General features: G+C 38.6%; 1 protein-coding gene across 6 annotated transcripts in view; it reads right to left on the bottom strand.

Annotated features, from left to right (window-relative positions):
- Window positions 1-20,967, bottom strand: part of DNM3 (dynamin 3) — a 579,299-nt gene that overhangs the window by 296,436 nt on the left and 261,896 nt on the right. For 5 of the 6 annotated variants that reach the window (XM_011962308.1, XM_011962305.1, XM_011962306.1 and 2 more), the window contains one exon: window positions 5,005-5,118. In XM_011962308.1, the coding sequence (XP_011817698.1) occupies window positions 5,005-5,118 (114 nt within the window). Of the gene's footprint in view, window positions 1-2,871; window positions 3,376-5,004; window positions 5,119-20,967 lie in introns of those variants that run through there. The other variant, XM_011962310.1, reaches the window with a different exon arrangement.

The following is a 20,967-nucleotide window of genomic DNA, read 5'->3' as shown; positions in this document are numbered from 1 at the left end:
TCCTATTTCTGAAATTACATTTGTCATTTGTTATTGTTACAAAATAAAAACAATGCTAAGTAAATATCCCTATAAGGGAATTATATAATCTCCTTATCAAGTTATCCAAACACTTCAACCCACAAAAATGAGGCCTGTAATTTCTTAAGAGTCCAAAGAATGTCCTTATTTCAATGCAGATGTTGGGTTTTCCTCACTAGTATAAGGTTAGTAGATTTCCACTGGAAACGCCTATGTTGCATTCTGCTTGCCTAGGAGTAGCTCATTATGATTTAAATCTTTACACACTGTGCTATAGAAATAGAATAAATATTGACAAAGTGTTTTTATTATACATAAATTAAGAGTCCCCTTTCTTCAGAGATTTGAATTATCTCTTAAAATTTACACATTTATGTACTTTTAAAACAAATTTCTCATTGGTTTTAAGAAAAAATAAGCTCTTTTCTCCTTGACTCAGAGTCTCCCATTCTCCTAAAATTCACATTTTAGATATAAGTTAAAGAAAAGCCATCATTTTTTTCAAGTCTGATTTTAAAGTTTTAATGTAAAATTATCTAGATTAAAAATCTACTTCAAAAAACTTTTGAAATGATAGTTTCTGTTTTATTCTCACATCTTGCTTTTTACTAAATCCCTCTCCAAAACTGTACAACATATATGAGCAATGTATGAAAACAACATTGGGAAATTAATTTTCTGTTTAAATGATTTTCAGTCCAGGAAGTCACATTTATATAGTCAGAGGATAAAAAACAAGCAAACAACAACAACAACAACAAAAACCAAAACAAAAAACCACTAACCTTTAATGATGAAAATTAACAAAATTTAAGACAATTTAAGACAATCTACCTTTAACGGTAATTTTATTCTGTAATTCAATAATTTAATTTTGACACTTGATATGCCAGGATGTGATTAATTATTATGCTGCATTTATTCATTAATTTGCTCAATGACACCTTTATTCAATCAATATTTAGTTAGTGCCTCCTATCAGTGCTGTGTTCCTTGGTGGTAGAACAGGGAACAAACAATGGCTCCTGGTCTCAAGAGGCTTACAGTTTGCTGCAACTCTTAGCATGTGTGATGAGTTGTTCATGTCAATTTTCACCTTCCAAAAACATCTCTTAAATCCATTCATTTTTATCAAATTCCAACAACTCATCCCAGCCCAAGCTACCATTATCTATGCAGACCACAATAGATGTAGAAAGCGATAGCTTTCTAGTAACTCTCCAGTCCAGTTTTGCCCTCTTCCAATCCATTCTCCACAAGGCAACCAAAGGAATCAGTAAATAATTCAAACCTTATTGTGTGACTCTCCAGCTTAAAAACTTCAAAGACTTCTCATAATTCTTAATATCAAAATCCTCATCTTTAGAGTACCTTTCTCTTTTTGTTCCAGTCACACTGGACTTAATTACACTCCTTAAACTCATCAGGCTCAATCCTGCCTCAGAACATTAACACAAACCTTCTCTGACCACTCAATGTAAAGTACCCCCTACCTGTGTCCTCTATCCCAGACACTCTACGTCAACTCATCACTGGCTTTATTTTCTTCCTAGCCTGTAATCAGTATCTGATAGGTTTTCCTATTCATTTGTATGTTTGTTTTATTGGGAAAGAGCCTTCATAAGAATAGGTGCCATGAATTCCTTGCTAATCATTTTATCCTTAGTGATTAGGACACTGCCTGGTACATAACAAGTGTTCAGAAAGTAATTGTTGGGAAATGTTCAGATGATTAAGAGCATAGCACTGACACTTAGCACATAGCTAAGTTACTCATTCTCTTTGAGCCTCAATTCTTCATCTCTAAAATGGAGAATGTAAATAATGTGCTCAGTGAACTATAAATACTCAATAACTGTTAGTCATTATGGTGATGATCCTCCTCATTAAGATCACTGAGTTTGAATTGTGGTTGCAAGTAGCATTCCCCCTAGTCATTACACTTGCTTAAATCATGAAGGCCAGCTTTTAGTCTCAGTGATGATCTTAATGATGAGAACTTCCTATCTTGTTTCTTGAGGAAAAAGAAACAGAAGCTAGTGACTCAATCATAGCTGTGTGTAGCCCATAAATTTGCTACCTTGAACTTCAGTGCTCTGCACCCTCACTACCAGCTACTTGCCTGGACCATGGGCAGAGTTTCCAATCTGGTCTCCCTTCTTCCATGCTAGCCATCCCCACTCCCTCCATACATCCACCCCATCCCACTTATTATGCACAACCCAGCAGCCAGGGTAATCCTTCTAAACCATCAATTCAATCATGTCACAACCTGTTGGAACACTCCAGTCATTTTCCATTATCCTTGTAATAAAATCCAAATCACTGGGTAGGGACTGATAAGGTCCCCATCCACTGGTACCTCTGATTTTATCTCCTGCCTTTCTCCCCCACTGTTCCTATGTTACAGCCACAGACTTCCTGCTGGATCCCATCTCCAGGGTTTTTATACTTACTGTTCCCTCTACCTGGAATATTCTTCAGCAAAATTTTCTGCACAGCGCATCATCTCAGTCTCTGCTCAAGTGGTACTTCCTTCCAATCACCCAAACCTAAAGACCCCTCCCCTATCACTTTCTAACTCAATGCCCCATTTTATTTTCTTCAGAGCATTTACTATCTGATATTGTACTACTATTCTACTTGCTTGTTAGCTCCATAGAGCAGTAACTTTGTCATTTTCTCTTTCTTAAAATGATCTAAATGGATAAAACTATACTTTCCTAGAGTTTTTTCATCTAAATAATTCCATTTCAAGGATCATTTCCACTCTCCCCTGACCCCAACTACCTTCCACACTATACCCTGGTTATACACAGCACACAGAGTGCGACTGTTCATGGCACTTGGTTAATATTATAAGTGTGCATATTTATTTTCCATTTGTTGTAATCAAGTACTCATGAGGAAGCTACAAGGGCAGTGATTTTGTAAAGAATTATCCTGAGTCTGGAGGAGAGGAGATGAGCCAATAACCATGAGCTCACCAGGCCTTCAAAGCTTCTTCCTTCCCTACAGGGGGCATCCTATACCTTCCAATGGACTTATTTTCAGGACTCACACAGCCAGACTAATGCCACACTCTAACAGCAGCAGCTACGCCAGAGTCTTCAGTGTCTCTGCTGCTAACACCCAGGAACATGTCAACGATGAGATGCCTGGAATTCATCTTCATAAGTCCTCTGTGGGATGAGGTTGGCTTGGACAACTCCAGGCATCTCTGGGATTCTTGCCTTTATTTGTGGTTGAAAGCATAGGCTCTGGAGCTCAACACCCTGGGTTCAAATTTCTGCTTTGCCACCAACTAGCTGTGTGATTTTGGTAAGTTTGTTATCCTCACCAAGACTAAATGTTCTGCAATAAGGAAAATAGTCCTGTAAAAAAGACTGTTTTTTTAAAAAAAAGTTTTGTTTTATTTGTAGTTTTCTCATCAACAATAGGAATAGTAGCAGTTAAGGCTGAATATGGTTAAATGAGTTAATTAATACATATAAAACACTAGCTATCATTATTATGATTCCTTAGTAAAATATTTTCTGTGGCCTTGTATAACTGAGAAAGGTCCCAAGGTTTACATGTATTTAAATGCACATAAATTATCATCTAAATCCTTGGAGCGAAAATATATCTAATAGAAGGTACCTTATTACAACTGAACAGCAAAGAAGATCATCTATTTAGTGATTTTTACATCTAGGGGAGTGTCTCTGAGCTCCTCAAGCTATGTTAAAACTAGAGCTTCCCACAGAATGACAGAGATAGCTAAGCAGCCAGCACAGGAAAGAAACCATTGCTAACCCTCATACTATCACAATGATCAAATCTACTTTTGACTTTGGTCAATGACATAAAAATTTAAATACAAGCTCTTAAATAGTATTTTGTTTGGACATTTCTATAGGATTTCATTTCCCTTACTGCAGAAAGTTTAGGGGCAATCAACCAATCATCCAATATTTTTCAACACACTATTACACACACAGCTCTTGAGAAATGAAAAGTACATATAAGACATGAAACTTTTCCTCCAAGGAATGACAAAGGCACCCTGTAATGCTTTCAAAAGATGTCAGGCCAAGATAGGAAAAACCTTTAACTTTGAAACACATGCCCTTTATGGCCACATGTAATTGAGAATCTCACCTGTACATTGTTTTGCTATCATGAGTATCCTTATCTAATGTTTGTATGCTGCATTATAAGTACCAAAAAATTATCAGGTCAGACCAGGGCTATTAAAACTTTCAAGACATAGTTTAATTTCTATCTGTGCTCCCTCACATTTAATGGTATCAATTTCTAGCACTTAAATGGCTCTGTAAGACTAATATGAGTTTTTTGTTTGCACTTTTATAGCTATCAAATTTAAATGAGTAGTAAGTCACAGGACCAAAATTATTAACATCTAACATGAACCAGAACACTATAATTACCATAATTCATGCTTTTATATAGATATCAAATTCTCAAAGAAAAAAAATTTGTATAAACAATGATCTGAGACTCACTTGAAGACTAGTGATGTGGACATTCTCAAAAGCCTTTCATTTGAGACAGATGCCACAGGAACAATTCCAAAATGCTTTATTAACTCTGCATCAATATTATTAATTTCACTCTTAAAATGTTCTATTACCTTGGGTCTTTCAACACTTTCTTTAATGAAAGTTTTCACTGTACCAGTACACTGACATGATTATAAAGAAGGAGGTTTTCAACTTTGACACCTACCTCCATTTCTTCAGGTAAGCAAACATATGGTTACAGCAAAGAAATAAACAAAAAAGAAAAAGAAATTTGGTCGAATATTGTAAAAGTTTAAATCTATAGGAAAACAATAGTGCTTTTGAAAACAAACATTCCAAGCTTAATCTCACGGAAAGAGAACCACTGCTGTCTCAAAATTGCATAGTGCAATAATATCAATTAATTTAAAATGAGAAACACTTTAACAAGAAAACTTTGTTACTCTCTGTGACTTACCTCATCATCTTTATACCAGGACAAGCTTTCCGCAGTAAGGACGAACCAGTATCCCTTCGAGCCCCCTTTCATGATACCAATGTTGCTGATGGTGAGCCACCCCTTGCGAATCACCTACGAAAAAGCAGAAATCAGCAGAGGTGTTTCGTTTAACAAAAGCCAACGGAGATTAGATGCCTTGGAATAAGAGAAGTTAAAAACAAGATATTAATTGCAATAAAAATAGTATTTTCCCTCCAAACTCAACTTCTATTGAGTTACTCAAGAGAATTCATCTTCCGAAAGTGCAGATGAGTGAAGGGAAGTCTCTCCTGTCAACGAATGAAATAAAAATCTCAGACTCATCGATGGTGGAAGTGGAGTGACTGAAACAAGAATAAAGTGAGGCAAACAGACTGTGTCAGGCCTGCTTATGGCATTGTTGCTACAATTAAAACATATTTAGTTGACTGAATGAACAATAGACTCTCCATATTCACTGTCCCTTCCCCACTTCCAGCCTACTGGCCCATTTGTTTGCCTGGTTTGCAGCTCATTAGGATTTCCACCAGAGACCGGGCAGCAAATGATGAAAAGAAGAAACTCAATTCAATCAATTAGCCCCTTGTTGGCCCTAAATAAGGCTGATTGAGGGAGAAAGATGAAATAATAAACTAAAATGAAAAGTTTGGTGTTTTTAATAATCTTAATTTACAATTTGAACAGCATATTGTAAAATTTCAAATTTATGAATTTTAAATCTTCTGGTTGTTCTCTACCATATTATAAAACATGTAGCATTTGCATAAAATTTTTAAAACAGGTTTTAAGTTCTAAAACATTAACAACTTGGATTATAGATTTAACAAAAATTATTTATAGATAAGTATTTATATGAAAAAATGTGAGGTTTTGTTCCCCTCAGAATTATTGTGAAGTTAAATTCTGTTATCCAGATGGCATCACTTACCATGTCCTCTATACAAGATAATTCTGTTGTCATAGAACTAGAAATGAAATGCTAAATGCAATTGGATGCTATTGTTCTAAAGTCAAAAACTGTCCTACACTTAAATTTCTGTGTCCTACACCAAAACTGTCCCACACTTAAATTTCAGGATGTCCACATGTCGACATGTGGACATCCTGAAATATTTAAAAATTACTTATTGAAAAACTAATGAATGTCAGTTACTAAAGGAAGATGAAAATACCCTAAATAATCACATTTCATTTTTATATTGCTATTAACTTTTCTAGTTGAAGAAGGAAGGCCAATCCCAGAGAAAATTATGGAATAGATCAAGGTTCTCATCATTGTCTTCCAAGCCTCTCTCCACATTTCTAGCCCCTGTCACCCTTGATTCCCAGTTTCAGCATTGCCTTTGTGCCCAATTTCCATTTCAGTGTGCTGTTGCTTTTTTAACTCCCATATAGCATCCCTCTCCGATCTGGGCTAATGCACTTTTCTCTATGGCTTTTTAACTCTCTACTTCACAAAGCACAGACTAATACTCAAAGTATGTGATATAGTTTAGCTATGTCCCCACCCAAATCTCATCTTGACTTTTAACTCCCACAATTCCCATGTGTCATGGGAGGAAACTGGTGGGAGGTTACTGAATTATGGAGGTGACTCTTTCCTGCACTGTCCTCGTGATAGTAAATGAGTCTCACAAGATCTGATGGTTTTAAAAACGGGAGTTTCCCTGCACAAGCTCTCTTTTTGTCTGCTGCCATGCATGTAAGATGTGACTTGCCCCTCTTTCCCTTCCACCATGATTGTAAGGCCTCCCCAGCCACATGGAACTGTAAGTCCATTAAACCTCTTTTTCTTCCCAGTCTTGGGTATGTCTTTATCAGCAGCATGAAAACAGACTAATACAGTATGGTTTCTACCAGTTATATTACAATCATTCAAATGCTTTATAAAAATATAGATTCCTGGGCCACCTATCATTCCAAGTGAATCAGAATGTATATATATGAAACCTAAGAATCTATATTTTAATATGTTGCCAAGGTGATTCTTATTCACAATGAAGCTTGAAGCCCATGCATGCACACATACAATCAAAACTTTATTTTCCTTAGAGTAAATGGTCACATCTATTTAATAGTTTTGAGTAAGAAGGAGCTGGTTAAATTATTTCACACTAAGATCATTACCCACCCTACCAGGCTTATAAGTAGCATGCTAATCATACCACTCAATGACAATATACTAGTTATTTCATTTTATCAGAGATGCAGAGCAAGGGTACCGGCATCAGTATGTATAATAAATAAATACTAAATATGAATCTGAGCTGTTTTCTTATTTTCTAGTTAAAAATATATATCAGTAGATATCTTACTATAGCACTGTGCATTTCAATGGATCTTGCATGCTCCCTGGAACAGAGAAACTAGGTTATAAAAGCCATTGCAATAACCCCAGTGAAATATGGCCAGGATATGAATTAAAGTCATGATGTATAAAGTTAAAAGGAAACGAACCTACTGAAGAAATATCTAGGAGGTAAAATCAACAGGATTTATGAGTGAATGAGAGTGGGATTAGTGAGGGGAAAGAATAGAACTAGGTAATAGTGCAGCCACTAGCCACTAACCACATATGGTGGTTGAGCCCTATTGACTAGTTGCCATTAAGATGTGCCATAAGTGTTCAAATAAACACTGAATTTTGAAAACTTAATAGAAGAAACAATGTAAAACACCTCATTAATTTGAAACAATTATTACATGTCGAAATGTATTTTACATATATTGGGCTAAATAAAATTCATTGTAAAAATTAATTTCATCTGTTTCCTTTTGTTTTTTAATGTGGCTACCAGAAATTTTGTAATGACATATGTAGCTTACATTGTATTTTTATTGAACTGTATGCTGTTTTAGAATGATTCTGAAACTATCGCAGCTACCAACTTTTAAAACCAACCATTCTAAAGTTCAGAAGGAATAGAGGAAGAAGACCCAGTTTGGGAAAGTGAGGGAGTTGATGAATTCAGCAAAGGCCATGCTGACTTTGAGGTAGCGTAGGAAACACACATAGAGTGTGATCTGACCTCTGAAGCAAAAGGAAAAGGTTAGGACTGGAGGTGTAGACTTGCAAGTCCTCAGCATATACACTGGTAGCAGTCAAACTCCAAGCAAAACAGCAGTGGTTCAAGATGGAATCCTGGGGGAAATATCAACATTTCAGAGGTAGTCACAAGCATCTGAAAAGGAATGTCAGAGAAACAAAAGCAATAAGGTCATGGAAGCCAAAGGCAAGGTGAACTTCAAGGAGTGTGAGGTTGGAAGTGTCAAATTCAGCACAGAAAGGGATATGACAGTACAATGCAGACATCACAGTGTCTTTAGCTATGCCAGTGTGGTGGTGGACAAGGAGTCAGAGTTCATTGGGTTGAAAAGTGAATGGGAAACAAAAACTGGAGACAGTGACTGGGGAGAGCTCTTCCCAGAGGAAGGTGGAAGACAGTTAAAACCAGAATAGGTCACAGGGCCAAAGGAGGTGATGGTGGTGATAGCTGTTTGGTTTTAGGTTTCTTTCTTTCTCTCTCTCCTTTCTTTCTTTCTTTAGTATGGGCAACAATTTAGCATGTTTTTTGATTAATAATTAGTAGAGAGGGCCAAGCACAGTGCTCACACCTGTAATCCCAGCCCTTTGGGAGGCTGAGGTGGGCATATCACGAGGTCAGGAGATCAAGACCATCCTGGATAACATGGTGAAACCCCGTCTCTACAAAAAATTAGCCCAACGTGGTGGTGGGTACCTGTAGCTCGGAAGGCTGAGGCAGGAGAATCACTCAAACACAGGAGGCAGAGGTTGCAGTGAGCCGAGATCACAACACTGCACTCCAACCTGGGCAACAGAGCGAGACTCTGTCTCAAAAATGATATAATAATAATTAGTAGAGAGTATGAGGTTGGCGATACAATAAAGAGGATACAAGGACAAAGATAGGAGTGGATAAGATGAACAGCAAAGAGAAGGGTCTAGCCTTGAATAGGAATAAAGCTGCCTCATCTTGTGAGGCCAGGGGAGGTTGAGAGAGTAAGGGTGGACATAAGTCCTTCGCGAGGAGCAGAATAGGAGGCTTAGGAAGGTTATATTTGATCTTTCCATTTCTGTTGACAAAGCAGACAAAATTATCTGGGAGAGTGAGGAGTACAAAGTTGGAAGGAAGGCTTGAAGGTAGTGACATTGGGGCAACCAGTAGTTGAGTCAGAGTGGATACAACTAGAATTCATTTTCTTAAATGGCTGAAAGCTGAGACTGAAGAACAAACTTGCAGGGACACAATCAGTGTAGTTGCGTTCTCTTTTCCAGCAGCACTTTGCATGCCTGATGTAGAAGATAAGATGATAAATGGTTATTGATCCAGGGTTCTGAGTTTCTGAATCCAAGTGACCTAAGTATAGAAGTGTAATGATGTTGAAGGTTTTAGGTAAGAAAGTAATTCAGGTGATCAGATCTAGGTCAAGCAGAGAAATAAGGTCAGGAGCTGCCAGTGGAGAGGTAGAAAATTAGAAGATAAAAGGAAGAAGAGTCCAATGAAGTTAGAAAAAAAAAAAGGGATACCGTGTAAATGAAGACAAGATGGAGTTTTCAGAGTTTAAGCTGATGTGACGCTAAATAAATTGCCTGATCTTACTGGCACTATTAGATTCATTCCTCAAAGATGCATCACTATTTCTAGAAGCATTTAATGTTGTAGCTGAAAAGAATATTTATTAAACATCATCTAGTCCAGTGGGTTTAGTTAACTGAGCTACAGGACAATTATGTTACTAATAACAGTTAAAATTTTCAAAGAATTGACATAAAAATAATTAGAATATATTTAAGATTATCTCTATGACATAATAGCACTTGCAATGCAATATGCTTTCTAATTTGAAGAGAAAAAGAAGATTACAGCTGCCATGTTGTGAAGAAACATGACCTACACCCCTTACCAGGTACCCATGGAAGCGAGTTCAGCACTGGATGCTGTCAGCAATTAAGCTGCCATCATAAAAAGGTTAAGAAGCACTAATCCAATCCCAGCCCTTCCTTTTACAATAAAGGAAGCACATTTGCCACAAATGGACTTGTTTTTCTGATAACAATCACTCAAAATAGGATTTTAGATGTAACAATTCCTACTTTTTTCAGAAAGGAATTGAGGGAGAGAAGCCACAAAATCAAAGTAAAACAATGGAATGAGATAAGAAAAGGCAGACATTCAAGAAAAATGGTCAGACCACAAGGAGTAAGACCACTAAGGGGAAATTAATAAAAAGAAAAAAAAAAAAGGAAAGTATGTGGGAACAGAAGTTAAAGACTAAATAAAATTTGAAAAGAATGCCAAGACAAATAGGATTAGTGGTAGAGGCCCTTCACAGAGAAAGATACAATATAAAATGTTAATTTTATATTCAAATTTAACACTGCCAAAATAAATCTACCAATGTTCTTACAGCCACTTACATCTTCTTAGTATTTGAATATCAAATTCTGTTTTGAGTATTCGAGTAAACAAGAACAAGCAAACCCATAATTACATGACCAGAAAGGACCTTGAGAGCTAAAAGGGCATGTTCTCATTTGTTCAGCTGGAGACAAACTGTTTTTTAAAATTTATTGCCCATAACTATCACCCAAGTTTCTTTTGCCAGATAGGAAAACTTTGAAAGCAACTGCATGACCAGCAATAGTAAGAGTGGAACAGCCCAGCCTCTTCTCTTGGTGATGAGCCTATCCTAAAAGAATATGTGTTCTGTTAGTTTCCTCCATGCTATGAGAAAACAGGTTTTGTCAAGGTCAGCAAAACCTGTATGTTACGGGTAGGTTCAGACCCCAACATCTGGCTGACATACTGGATCATAAAATTAATACAGAGACAAGGAATAAAATCATGAGAAGACAAAAGTACATGTGGAAGAGTTCTAGTGTGGCCAAGGTCTTGAACCCTCTGAGCAGGGGGTTTGACCTTGACCTTGCTTATGGTCGACCATGCAAGCTTTTTTCAGCTGTGCAGCTGTCTTTTTTTTTTTTTTTTTTTAACTGCGGTAGCCTAGATAAAGGTTGTAATCCATGCACCGTTTGATAGTTTGATCTTGGTAGATTACAAAAACTTATACCTAGACTTTCTCAGTAGATGAGCAGCTGCTTTTATAAAGGTAGTTCACACACCTCAGAACCTACCTGGCCAAATGCTGGGGAGCTGCATGTGCTCCCCGAAGGCAATGGACAGTCCAGTTACCCAGTTGGTTAGGAAAGATCTACCTTTGCAATCACAGGCATACTCAGGATACAGGTTACCCGTCCTTGAATTCAGCTGGCAGACTCGTTTCTAAGGCACGCCTGAGACAGAGATTTAACTACAGGGAAAAGAGTCTTCCCATTTACAGGCCTGGCAGGCCTCAGGAGGTGAACTAGATTTCCGAATTTTATACTATAAGGTAGCTGAGGTCTGTATGTACCACAATGCACTCTATAGGTCATGGTGTTAACCTTTAGAGCCAGGCCTAGGAAGGAAGGGTTAGATTAGCTGCTGTCAGAGCCATTCTGTGCTCTGGGCCAGGGCAAGAAGGGAACTGTGGAGAGTTAACCTCAACTGGTGTGGCTTATTTACAGACTAAGGGTCTCCCCCACCCCACTCACTCTTCTCCTAAGCACACATTCTGAAGCTGGCTCTGGATTCATGAGATAGAGGGGAGAATGTCTCCTCAGGAAGCCTAGGCTTCTTAGACCTATAAATTTTGTAAGAGGGGGCAGGAGGAGAAATGCAAAGGAAAAAGGAAAGTAAAAATTAGGAGGTTTTGAATATGCTGCATGGAAAAGGAAGGTAACTGAAAAATATCCTGGTGGGTAACTGGAGTTGTGGACCCTGCAAATTCCTGAATTTTGCAATAGACAGCCATGTTTCAAGTGTCCTTCTCCAAGAGTATGCACATCAATGACTTTCTCCCTTGATGGTAAATGTACGGTGGCAAAGCTAACTTCTTAAAAACGCCTTTGGGAATGTAATCCTTCAACTTTTGTATCTAGGAACTTGACAGTAGGAGAAGATTCACATTCACATTGAGGAGTGGGTTCACAAAATTCGTATGTTTATTTCGTTGATATTTTATTACTAATGTGTATTAATGATTTCATTTGATCATTGCAGAATTTTCTGATAAGCTATAGAAACAGCATGTCTGAATATAATTTGAAACAAGAAATAAGGAGCAAACACATACCCTTGTGCATAGGCTGGCCTTGAAGTGGACTCTACAAATGCACTGCTTTGACCCCCCTTTCAGAACCTTCTGTCCACTAGTGGTGCTAAGAGGATGCCCACAGGAGCCATGATTAGCTTTGGGGGAGTGGTATCAAGAAGGTAGAAGCCGAACTGATGGAGTGTTGACTTCTTACCTCAAAGAGGGATAGCCACAGTCCTGGCTGGTCACCAGAATAAGGATTAAAGCCAATGGAATAAAAGGTGGGAGAAGATGAAGCAATACTGCTGAGGGTTGAGGAATGGAGAGGCACTCCTGTTGTTTCCTCACTCAGTACCCCCCAGGAGGAGTAAAGTGACTTCTCACATTGATCTGGATGGATAAACAGGGAAGTGTAGTCCCAGGCCTGTCTTTCCCCCATTCTTGCCCCCAGTCATCAAGGGAACTCGCCTGCCCACAGAGGGTGTGTGCTCTAACAGTGGAAGGAAGGGGGTCATGCCTGCAGTTTTCAGGGACAAGTTCAATTCAGGAAAGTGTTCAAAAGTCATTCTCACCTAAGACACTTACTAGTCAGTCATCCAGTATTTCCTAAATGCCTATGATGGGTCAGGCACTGTGCCAGGTGTCCTGGCACCAGAAACACAAGTGAGGACCACCACAAACACGCCCAGGTGTGACTTTTAAGTGGCCAGCTATATGGTAGAAAATAGATTTTCACATCTGATGAACTAATGCTATGACAGGGATAAAGAAGTTGTGAAAACAAGAAGATGAGATGAAGTATATATAAAGGAATTTAAAGAATAGTGAAATTGAGACACAAAATAATCAAATATTTGATGAAAATTATTTTTCTTTGTTTTCAAGACTCTACAAAATCAATTTGTTCCCAATATTAATGAATTGGCTAAGTGAATTTTTTACATTTGGATGTTACTTCATGGTTTTAACCTTCTAGGAAATGAGAGTTTCCTAAGTATCTAAAATAGACAAAGAATATAATTTGACTCCATTTTTAGAAATTCAGGAATAGTAACAATGGCTAACATTTACTAAATATTACTCGGTGCCAAGCACTATGCTAAGAGCTTCACACACATTATTTCTTTTAATCCACATAATAATCCTATGAGGGAGGGAACACTTTCCTTCCTGATAGGCGAGAAAAATAAGATTGCACTTCTGTTTAACCGACAAATCCATGTTTGTCATTAACAGGCCTTCCTTGTAGGAGTTTCCGTACTGTTTGCCATTTTACTCCAATTTGCAGAGCATGCTTAGAGGATTCAACACTTGAATAAAATAAAACCTCTCCGGTCGACTGATTTCAGAGCCCCCACCCTTAACCCACACACATGCAAGGATGTTGGCTACAGTATGGCATCTAATGGCAAGCAATTAGAAGCAACTCATTTTCCTAATAGGAAACTGATTAACAGGTTATGGCATAATCCTCTGATGTTAAATTAAGCTAAACAAAAATACCTAGTACATGATGTGAGAAAAATATTTTTGCCAGCGTGTGCTAATAGTGGGCAGAACCCTAGAGTCAGACTAACTGGGATTGGCTCCTGGTTTCAGTAGTTGCTGCCTGGGTGACACTGGGTCAGTTAAAGGGAACAACCTCCCTTTGCTTCAATTTCTTCATATGTAACATGGAATAATAACAGTAATACCTATAATGTAGAGTTGTTACGAGGATCATATGAGCTAATATACATAAAGGATTTGGATTACTACCTATTAGTATTATATATATGCTATTATCTCAGTTATGTTTGTTATTGTAAGGACAGAAAAAAATTGTAATATATACCAAAATGTTAGCTATGATTGAAACTTGATGGTAAAATATAAAGTTCTATTTATTTCCTCCTTTCATTTCCCTGTATTTTTCCTATTTTCCTATAATACCTGGGTTATTAAAAAAGTAAGTTGGCATCAATTATTGCTTGTTTAAAAGAGGCAATTTCTTGAGATTTCCTTTAATGTATAATGAACACAGCATGTTGGAAAAAACTGAAACAGATTATCAGCAACCTAGTAGTGAAATAACCTAAGAGTACAACATAAAAAGAAAGCATTCTGAAGTAGTATACGGGAAATCACTGTGATCAAAGAAGCTTGACTATTTTAAAGAAGGAACTGACTGGATTGACTGAAAACATTAATAGTGTTCAATAAAAGCTGACTGAAAATAAGGAACCAATGTTTAATATTCATATCAAACCCAAGCTTATTAAAATGCAGCTGCCAAAAAATTAATAACTTTCTGGTTCCCTGGTTCCTCTGTAAATCCCAACCTCTACCTAATAACACAGGCATAAGTTTAAATTGTAACCATCTAACAAAGATTTTGTAAATCAAACAGAACTCCAAGTTACTGTTTTGCAAAAGAACTTCATCACACAACTGAAGGAGCCCCTTTCTCACTTTTTTCTGGACTTCCCAAATCTACAATGACTATGTCTATGGTGCCTTCTTCATCGTTCACTCATTCTGCCCTGCAAAAGCACCAGAAACCTCTTCTCAGTGAGTTTCGCTTCCAAAACATTAGCTTATGCTCACATAATGAGGGCGTTGTTTATGCCTCTGTGGCTTACTGGGCTTCCGCACCATCTTGATTCTTAAAATTATTTCTAAAGATTTTTTTCTCTTATTATTGTTTCCCAGAATTTGCTCAAATGCCTGTATATGCATTATTTTGGCCACATGTACAGTTATTTCTAAGAGTTCACTAAGAGTGAGCTGTTTATTCTCAGAGTTTACTCACCTAAACCACTATAAGATCCAGGTCATTAACCATGATGAAAATCAGGGCTCTCATTTTTTTCACTTTTTTCCTGTGTATCTTTTCCATGTGCAGAGCTTCCTTTGAAGTTAATGGGCCCTCCATGTGGAAGGGATTCCAAATGATACAAAACAGAATGAGAACTAAGCCTCTCATCTATTTCTCACATTCAAGTACAAAAATACACACACATGAGGAAAAAATACCTCATAATTATCAAGGCTTGAATAAAATGTGGATGTTTACTAAAAATAATCCAGAGTGCTTATTTAACAGAGGAAGACAAAACACCTTAGTAAATATTTATTAATTATTTAACAGAACATTAGTGAGCACCTTAGAGGTGTCAGAAAGCATACTGGAAATACAAGAATAAACCAAGGAAATAGTAACACACATACACACAAAGGCACAGTCCCCAACCTTCATGGAGCTTATAGACTAATGAGAGAATAGGCACTAAACAAAGTCTCACACAGATAAATGTAAAATTATAACTCTGGTTGGTGCTGCCAAGAAGTGGTTCCTTACGTGAAGAGTACTCTCTGACCTGCAGCGGGTATAAGAAAAGGCGTACTTGAAGTGTTCAGCACTTGACCTGAAATGAAGAGCGTGGGGCAGGAGTGGGAGAGGGAGAGGCAAACTCAGTGTGGCCACTCTATCTAAAGCAAGAGTGAGCCTCCTACCAGGAGAGCCCGGAGGAGAGACGAACAACACTTAGTCATGTAATTTATGTGAAGAAACTTGGTCCTTATCCTGAGAGAAATGGGAAGCCTTTCAAGTATTTAAAGTAGGGTAGCAATATGAGATTTTGATACGGTTTGGCTGTGTCCCCACGCAAATTTCATCTTGAATTGTAGCTCCCATAATTCCCTCATGTCGTGGGAGGGACTCAGTGGGAGACAATTGAATCATGAGGGATAGGTCTTTCCCATGCTGTTCTGCTGAGAGTGAATAAGTTTCATGAGATCTGATGGTTTTATAAAGGGGAGGTCCCCTACACATGCTCTCTCTTGCCTACCACCATATGACTTTGCACCTCATTTGCCTTCTGTCATGGTTGTGAAGGCCTCCCCAGCCACGTGGAACTGTGACTCCATTAAACCTCGTTTTCTTTGTAATTTACCCAGTCTCGAGTATGTCTTTATTAGCAGTGTGAGAACAGACTAATACATATTTGCCCATGAAAAGTTATTTTCTAGCTCTAGCCTGGTGAAGAGATTCGAGAGAGGAAAAAGGATACAAGGTGATTGATAGTTGACTATTGCAGAATCTTACATTATAAGTGATGATAACTTTGACCAAAGTTTTAGAAATGAACATATGGAGATGCAGACAAATTTGAAGAATATTTAGAAAGAGAAGTTAGTATGACAATAATAAATTGGATATGGAAGATGAGAGAGAACTGGGCGTTAAAGATAACTCCTGAGGTTTACGTTTAAGAAACTAAACAGACTGTGGAGGCACATTCGTGGAGAGAGAGTAGGCTGACTATGTTTAGGGAGTGGAGGAGTCGTAAGTTCAGTCTGGACATGTCAAAATGTGAACATGTGAAATAGACCATTGACTGTAAAGATGTCTGGATCAGATATGCAAATTTGTGAATTGTTGTTTGCCGATGTAAAGAAAACTGTGGGTGTGAAAAAAATGACTTAAAATGAGCATTTGAGTGAGAAGAGAAGAGGGCCCAGGACTGAGCCCTGATGGAAGCCAACATGCAATGTCTGGGAGAAGAGGATGGACCCATGAAGCAAACTGAGGCAGGGCTAGAAGAGAGAGAGAACAGAGAATACGACAGAAATGAATGAAAGAGAATGTCTCAATAAGGTGAAAGGATTGAAAGGTCAAATGCCACTGTAAGGTCAAATGCAAAATTTTTTTCACTGGTTTTAAGGTTACTGAAGAGAGAATATTAAAAATATTAAACAACTGGCCAGATGTGGTGGCTCACGCCTGTCATCCTAGCACTTTGGGAGGCTGAGGCAGGCAGACCACCTGAGGTCAGGAGTTCGAGACCAGCCTGACCAATATGGAGAAATCCTGTCTCTACTAAAAATACAAAATTAGCTGGGCATGGTGGTGCATGCCTCTAATCCCAGCTACTCAGGAGGCTGAGGCAGGAGAATCACTGGAACCTGGGAGACGGAGGTTTTGGTGAGCCCAGATTGCACCATTGCACTCCAGCCTGGGCAACAGGAGTGAAATTCTGTCTCAAAAAAAAAAAAAAAAAAAAGTTAACAACTAGTATGACATCAGTCTGACCAATCCCCAAAGGTGCTGGGGTCGCAGTGCTAAAGCAGGGTACCAAAGTCTCCCTTCTGTGCCAGGCCTTTGTCTTTAATCTCTGGACAGAGGGGAGGATGGAGGGACTCAGAGAGGAGCTTCAGCATCTCTGATGAGAGAGGGGCACTTGCAGGAGCAGCCAGCTGTAACTGGTCTGAAAGCATTAAATATGAGAAAAACTATTCTGGCTCTCCTGATGCATGCTGGCTGGGGAACATCACTAAGTGTTCTTGCTGTGGCCTGATGGAGAGGGGGGAGCGCCAAATTAGAATGGGCGGGTGACAGAGGTGAAATTTTCCCATGTAAGTCTGATTTCATATGATGAATCAATACTTTGTCAGCATGTTCCAGATGCAGAAAAAAAAAAAATTATTCCAAAATTGCAAAAGAAGAAGAAAAAAAAACAAGAATTGGCCAATGAAGAAAACATATCAGAGAATCAGTTTTAAAAGACTTCCTGGAAATTTTGGTCCCTATAGGGAAGCAACAAGATGTGCTGTCATTCATTCAAATTAAAGCTATAGAGCAATTTATCAATGTCAAATGGGAATGGCTGACAAATTTTAAGGTTTTGGGTTCCTAGGACAGTCTAGAAAAATTTATTTACCCTATTACACCTCTGAAAAAGAGTACCAATAGTATTACTAAGGAGATGCTCACACACTCAGGTATTAAATAAGTGTTAGTAGTCAATCCTTCGTAGAAAACCCACTACCATAAATATTGACGTTCTAAGGAAAAATGCATGCATAGATCTAATGTAGAATCCCAATTTTAAATCTCTTCCAATGTGAAGGAATCAAGGACCTTCCTTCCTCACCTTTGATTGCTCTGTGGATTTTGGCCTGCAGGATATGACGATATAGACACCATTAAGCAAATAGCTGTGGGTGACTGAGGCTTTCACCTTATGCAAACCACAAAAATACTTTCCTGTCAGTCTGGTTAACCCCGTGCACTTTAGTCCTGAAGTCCTGAGGAGTGGCTTACCAACTCCCCTGTTCAGTGCCACAATCTCTTATGTATGACCCAGTTGTCTTTCCTCCTAGCAAGCAAGAGAACACACTTCACAACTTCTAACTTGCCCTTATGTATCACTACCTTTTTCAGTGTTTCTAAGGATTTACCTGCTAGTAATTACTAGGGGACAAAACAAAAGAGCTCATTCCTAAAAACAATCTCTCTCTCCTCTCTCCACTTCAAACACAATTTAGCTTTAAGAGAAAGATCAAAGATGATACTTGTGGGATCCTGATTCACTATTAGTCCATTTTCACACTGCTGATAAAGACATACCTAAGACTAGGATGAAAAAGAAGTTTAAATGGACTTACAGTTCCACAAGGTTGGGAAGGCCTCAGAATCACAGTGGGAGATGAAAGGCACTTCTTACATGGTGGCGGCAAGAAAAAAATGAGGAAGAAGCAAAAGCAGAAACCCCTGATAAACCCATCAGATTTCCTGAGACTTACTCATTATCATGAGAATAGGATGGGAAAGACTGGCCCCAGTGATTCAGTTACCTCCCCCTGGGTCCCTCCCACTACACGTGGGAATTCTGAGAGATACAATTCAGGGTGAGATTTGCGTGGAGACACAGCCAAACCATATCCATCACAGAGACTAAATATAAGAGCCATGCACATATAAAAGAAAATGCCACCATTCTGATATTCTAAAATAGAGAGAGGGCTTAGGTCTCAGTGAAGACTTTTTTTTTTTTTTTTTTTTTTTTGAGATGTAGTTTTGCTCTTGTTGCCCAGGCTGGAATGCAATGGCATGATCTTGGCTCACCGCAACCTCCACCTCCCAGGTTCAAGCGACTCTCCTGCCTCAGCCTCCCAAGTAGCTGGAATTACAAGCATGCACCACCACGCCTAGCTAATTTTGTATTTTTAGAAGAGACAGGGTTTCTCCATGTTGGTTAGGCTGGTCTTAAACTCCCAACCTCAGGTGATCCACCCGCCTCAGCCTCCCAAAGTGATGGGAATACAGGTGTGAGCCACCAGTGAAGACTTTTAAGTAACTGATGGGGTTGAGGCAGGGTTTCTCAAAGTATGTTCTAAGAAATGCTATTTAAGACAGACATTCCATGAAAAAAGTTTTCATGACTAAAAAAGTTATGGAATTCCTGCAATACCATATAGTCTTCTCTCACATACACAATGCACAATTTTCTGTCAAAAATGCTGAGAAGTACCAAGATAAACACACCTTTTAACTTTGCTTACCAACTCCAAATTTGACCATGAAGCCCTATTTTAATATCTCCAAGTGTTCCAGATGTACTTCCAAAAACAGTTGGTTCATAGAGCTGAGGTGGCTACCCTTGAGAATACAGGGTCCTCAGCTATGGGAGAAAGAAGGGAATCTCCACTGGAGCTTTGCATCTCCTCTGCCTTTCCCTGTTCCCCCTCCCCAACACCACCTGTCCACTCCATGCTGGACTGGCTTTGGATGAGTACCAAATGTGGAATGTGAGAAAAGAATACTGGATAAGGGACTGTCTCAGAAAACAACCACATCTACAGCAGTGCAAGGAAATAGGGGGATGATGAGTGCAGAAGTCAGTGAACAAGGGAAGCAAAGAGCAGGCATGTGAGAACCTCTTGTGGGGTCTGTTTAGAATGATCGTATGTGTGTGAAAAAGACACATCTACCCAGACAGAATACCATCCACAGGCAGCACAATACAAGAATGAGATATTGACACAAATTGAAAAAGGGGAAGATGCATTTAGGTACGCTTCTTCCTACAGCTTCTGATATAAACAGTCCAAGAAGAAAGAACTGATATTTCATTAATATTATCACAACACAATTTATTTACATAGCAAGTGCTACCTTTTCAGAGCCAAAGACAAGCTGAGTCTACATATTAGCCAGAGACAGAAGATCCATCCATCCATCCATTGAATAGATGGTTATTGAATACTTACTATGTTAATTGAGTACCTTTTTTTTCTTTATTCTAGGCACTAGAACTTATATTCTCCAGTTGGGGTAGAGTTGTGGGTAGAGTTCAGGAATAGACAATAAACATATAAATGTATATCTGGGGATGATAAATACTATAAAAAAAAGCAATCTAAGTGAGATAATGCATGCTCTCAGTTTATGTTGGAGAGAAAATGACGTTATTCATTTAATCAGGAAGGGCCTCTTGGATAAAATAACATTTCAACAGAGACCTGAAGGAATTTAAAGAGCATGTGGATTGTGTTGGTGTAGAGGGATGGAGGAGGGGAATGAATTCCGGGAAGAGGGAACAGTGAGTAAATACAAAAGTCCTGAGGCAGGAACACCAAGGAAGCCAATTGCCTGATCCCAGTGAGTGAGATGGGGAGGAGCCTTAGGAACTGGGATCAGACAGGCAGGAGGAGACGGATCCCATAGACCTTAACAGTCATTGGAGACCTTTAGATTTGATTCTCAGTAGGATGGAAATCACTAGAGGGTTTTGAACAGGGAAGTAATATGATATTACTGTTTTAGAGGGTGCTTTCTGGCTACTGAGTGGAGAGACTCACGAGAGAAAGAGGCGAAGCAGCAGGGAGGCCAATAACCCAGGTGAGAGATGATAGAGCTTTGAGCAGGGTGGTGGTAATGGGCAGAGAGAGAAGTGGTCAGATCCCAGACGACAGGATTTGCTATGGGAAAGGAGATGTGGTATGAGAGGGGAAAAAGGG

This window comes from Colobus angolensis, unplaced genomic scaffold, assembly GCF_000951035.1.
Source record: "Colobus angolensis palliatus isolate OR3802 unplaced genomic scaffold, Cang.pa_1.0 Scaffold59, whole genome shotgun sequence".
NCBI classification, from domain to species: Eukaryota; Metazoa; Chordata; class Mammalia; order Primates; family Cercopithecidae; genus Colobus; species Colobus angolensis.
Note: the sequence above shows the minus strand (reverse complement) of the source record. Positions and strands in the feature narration are given on the sequence as shown.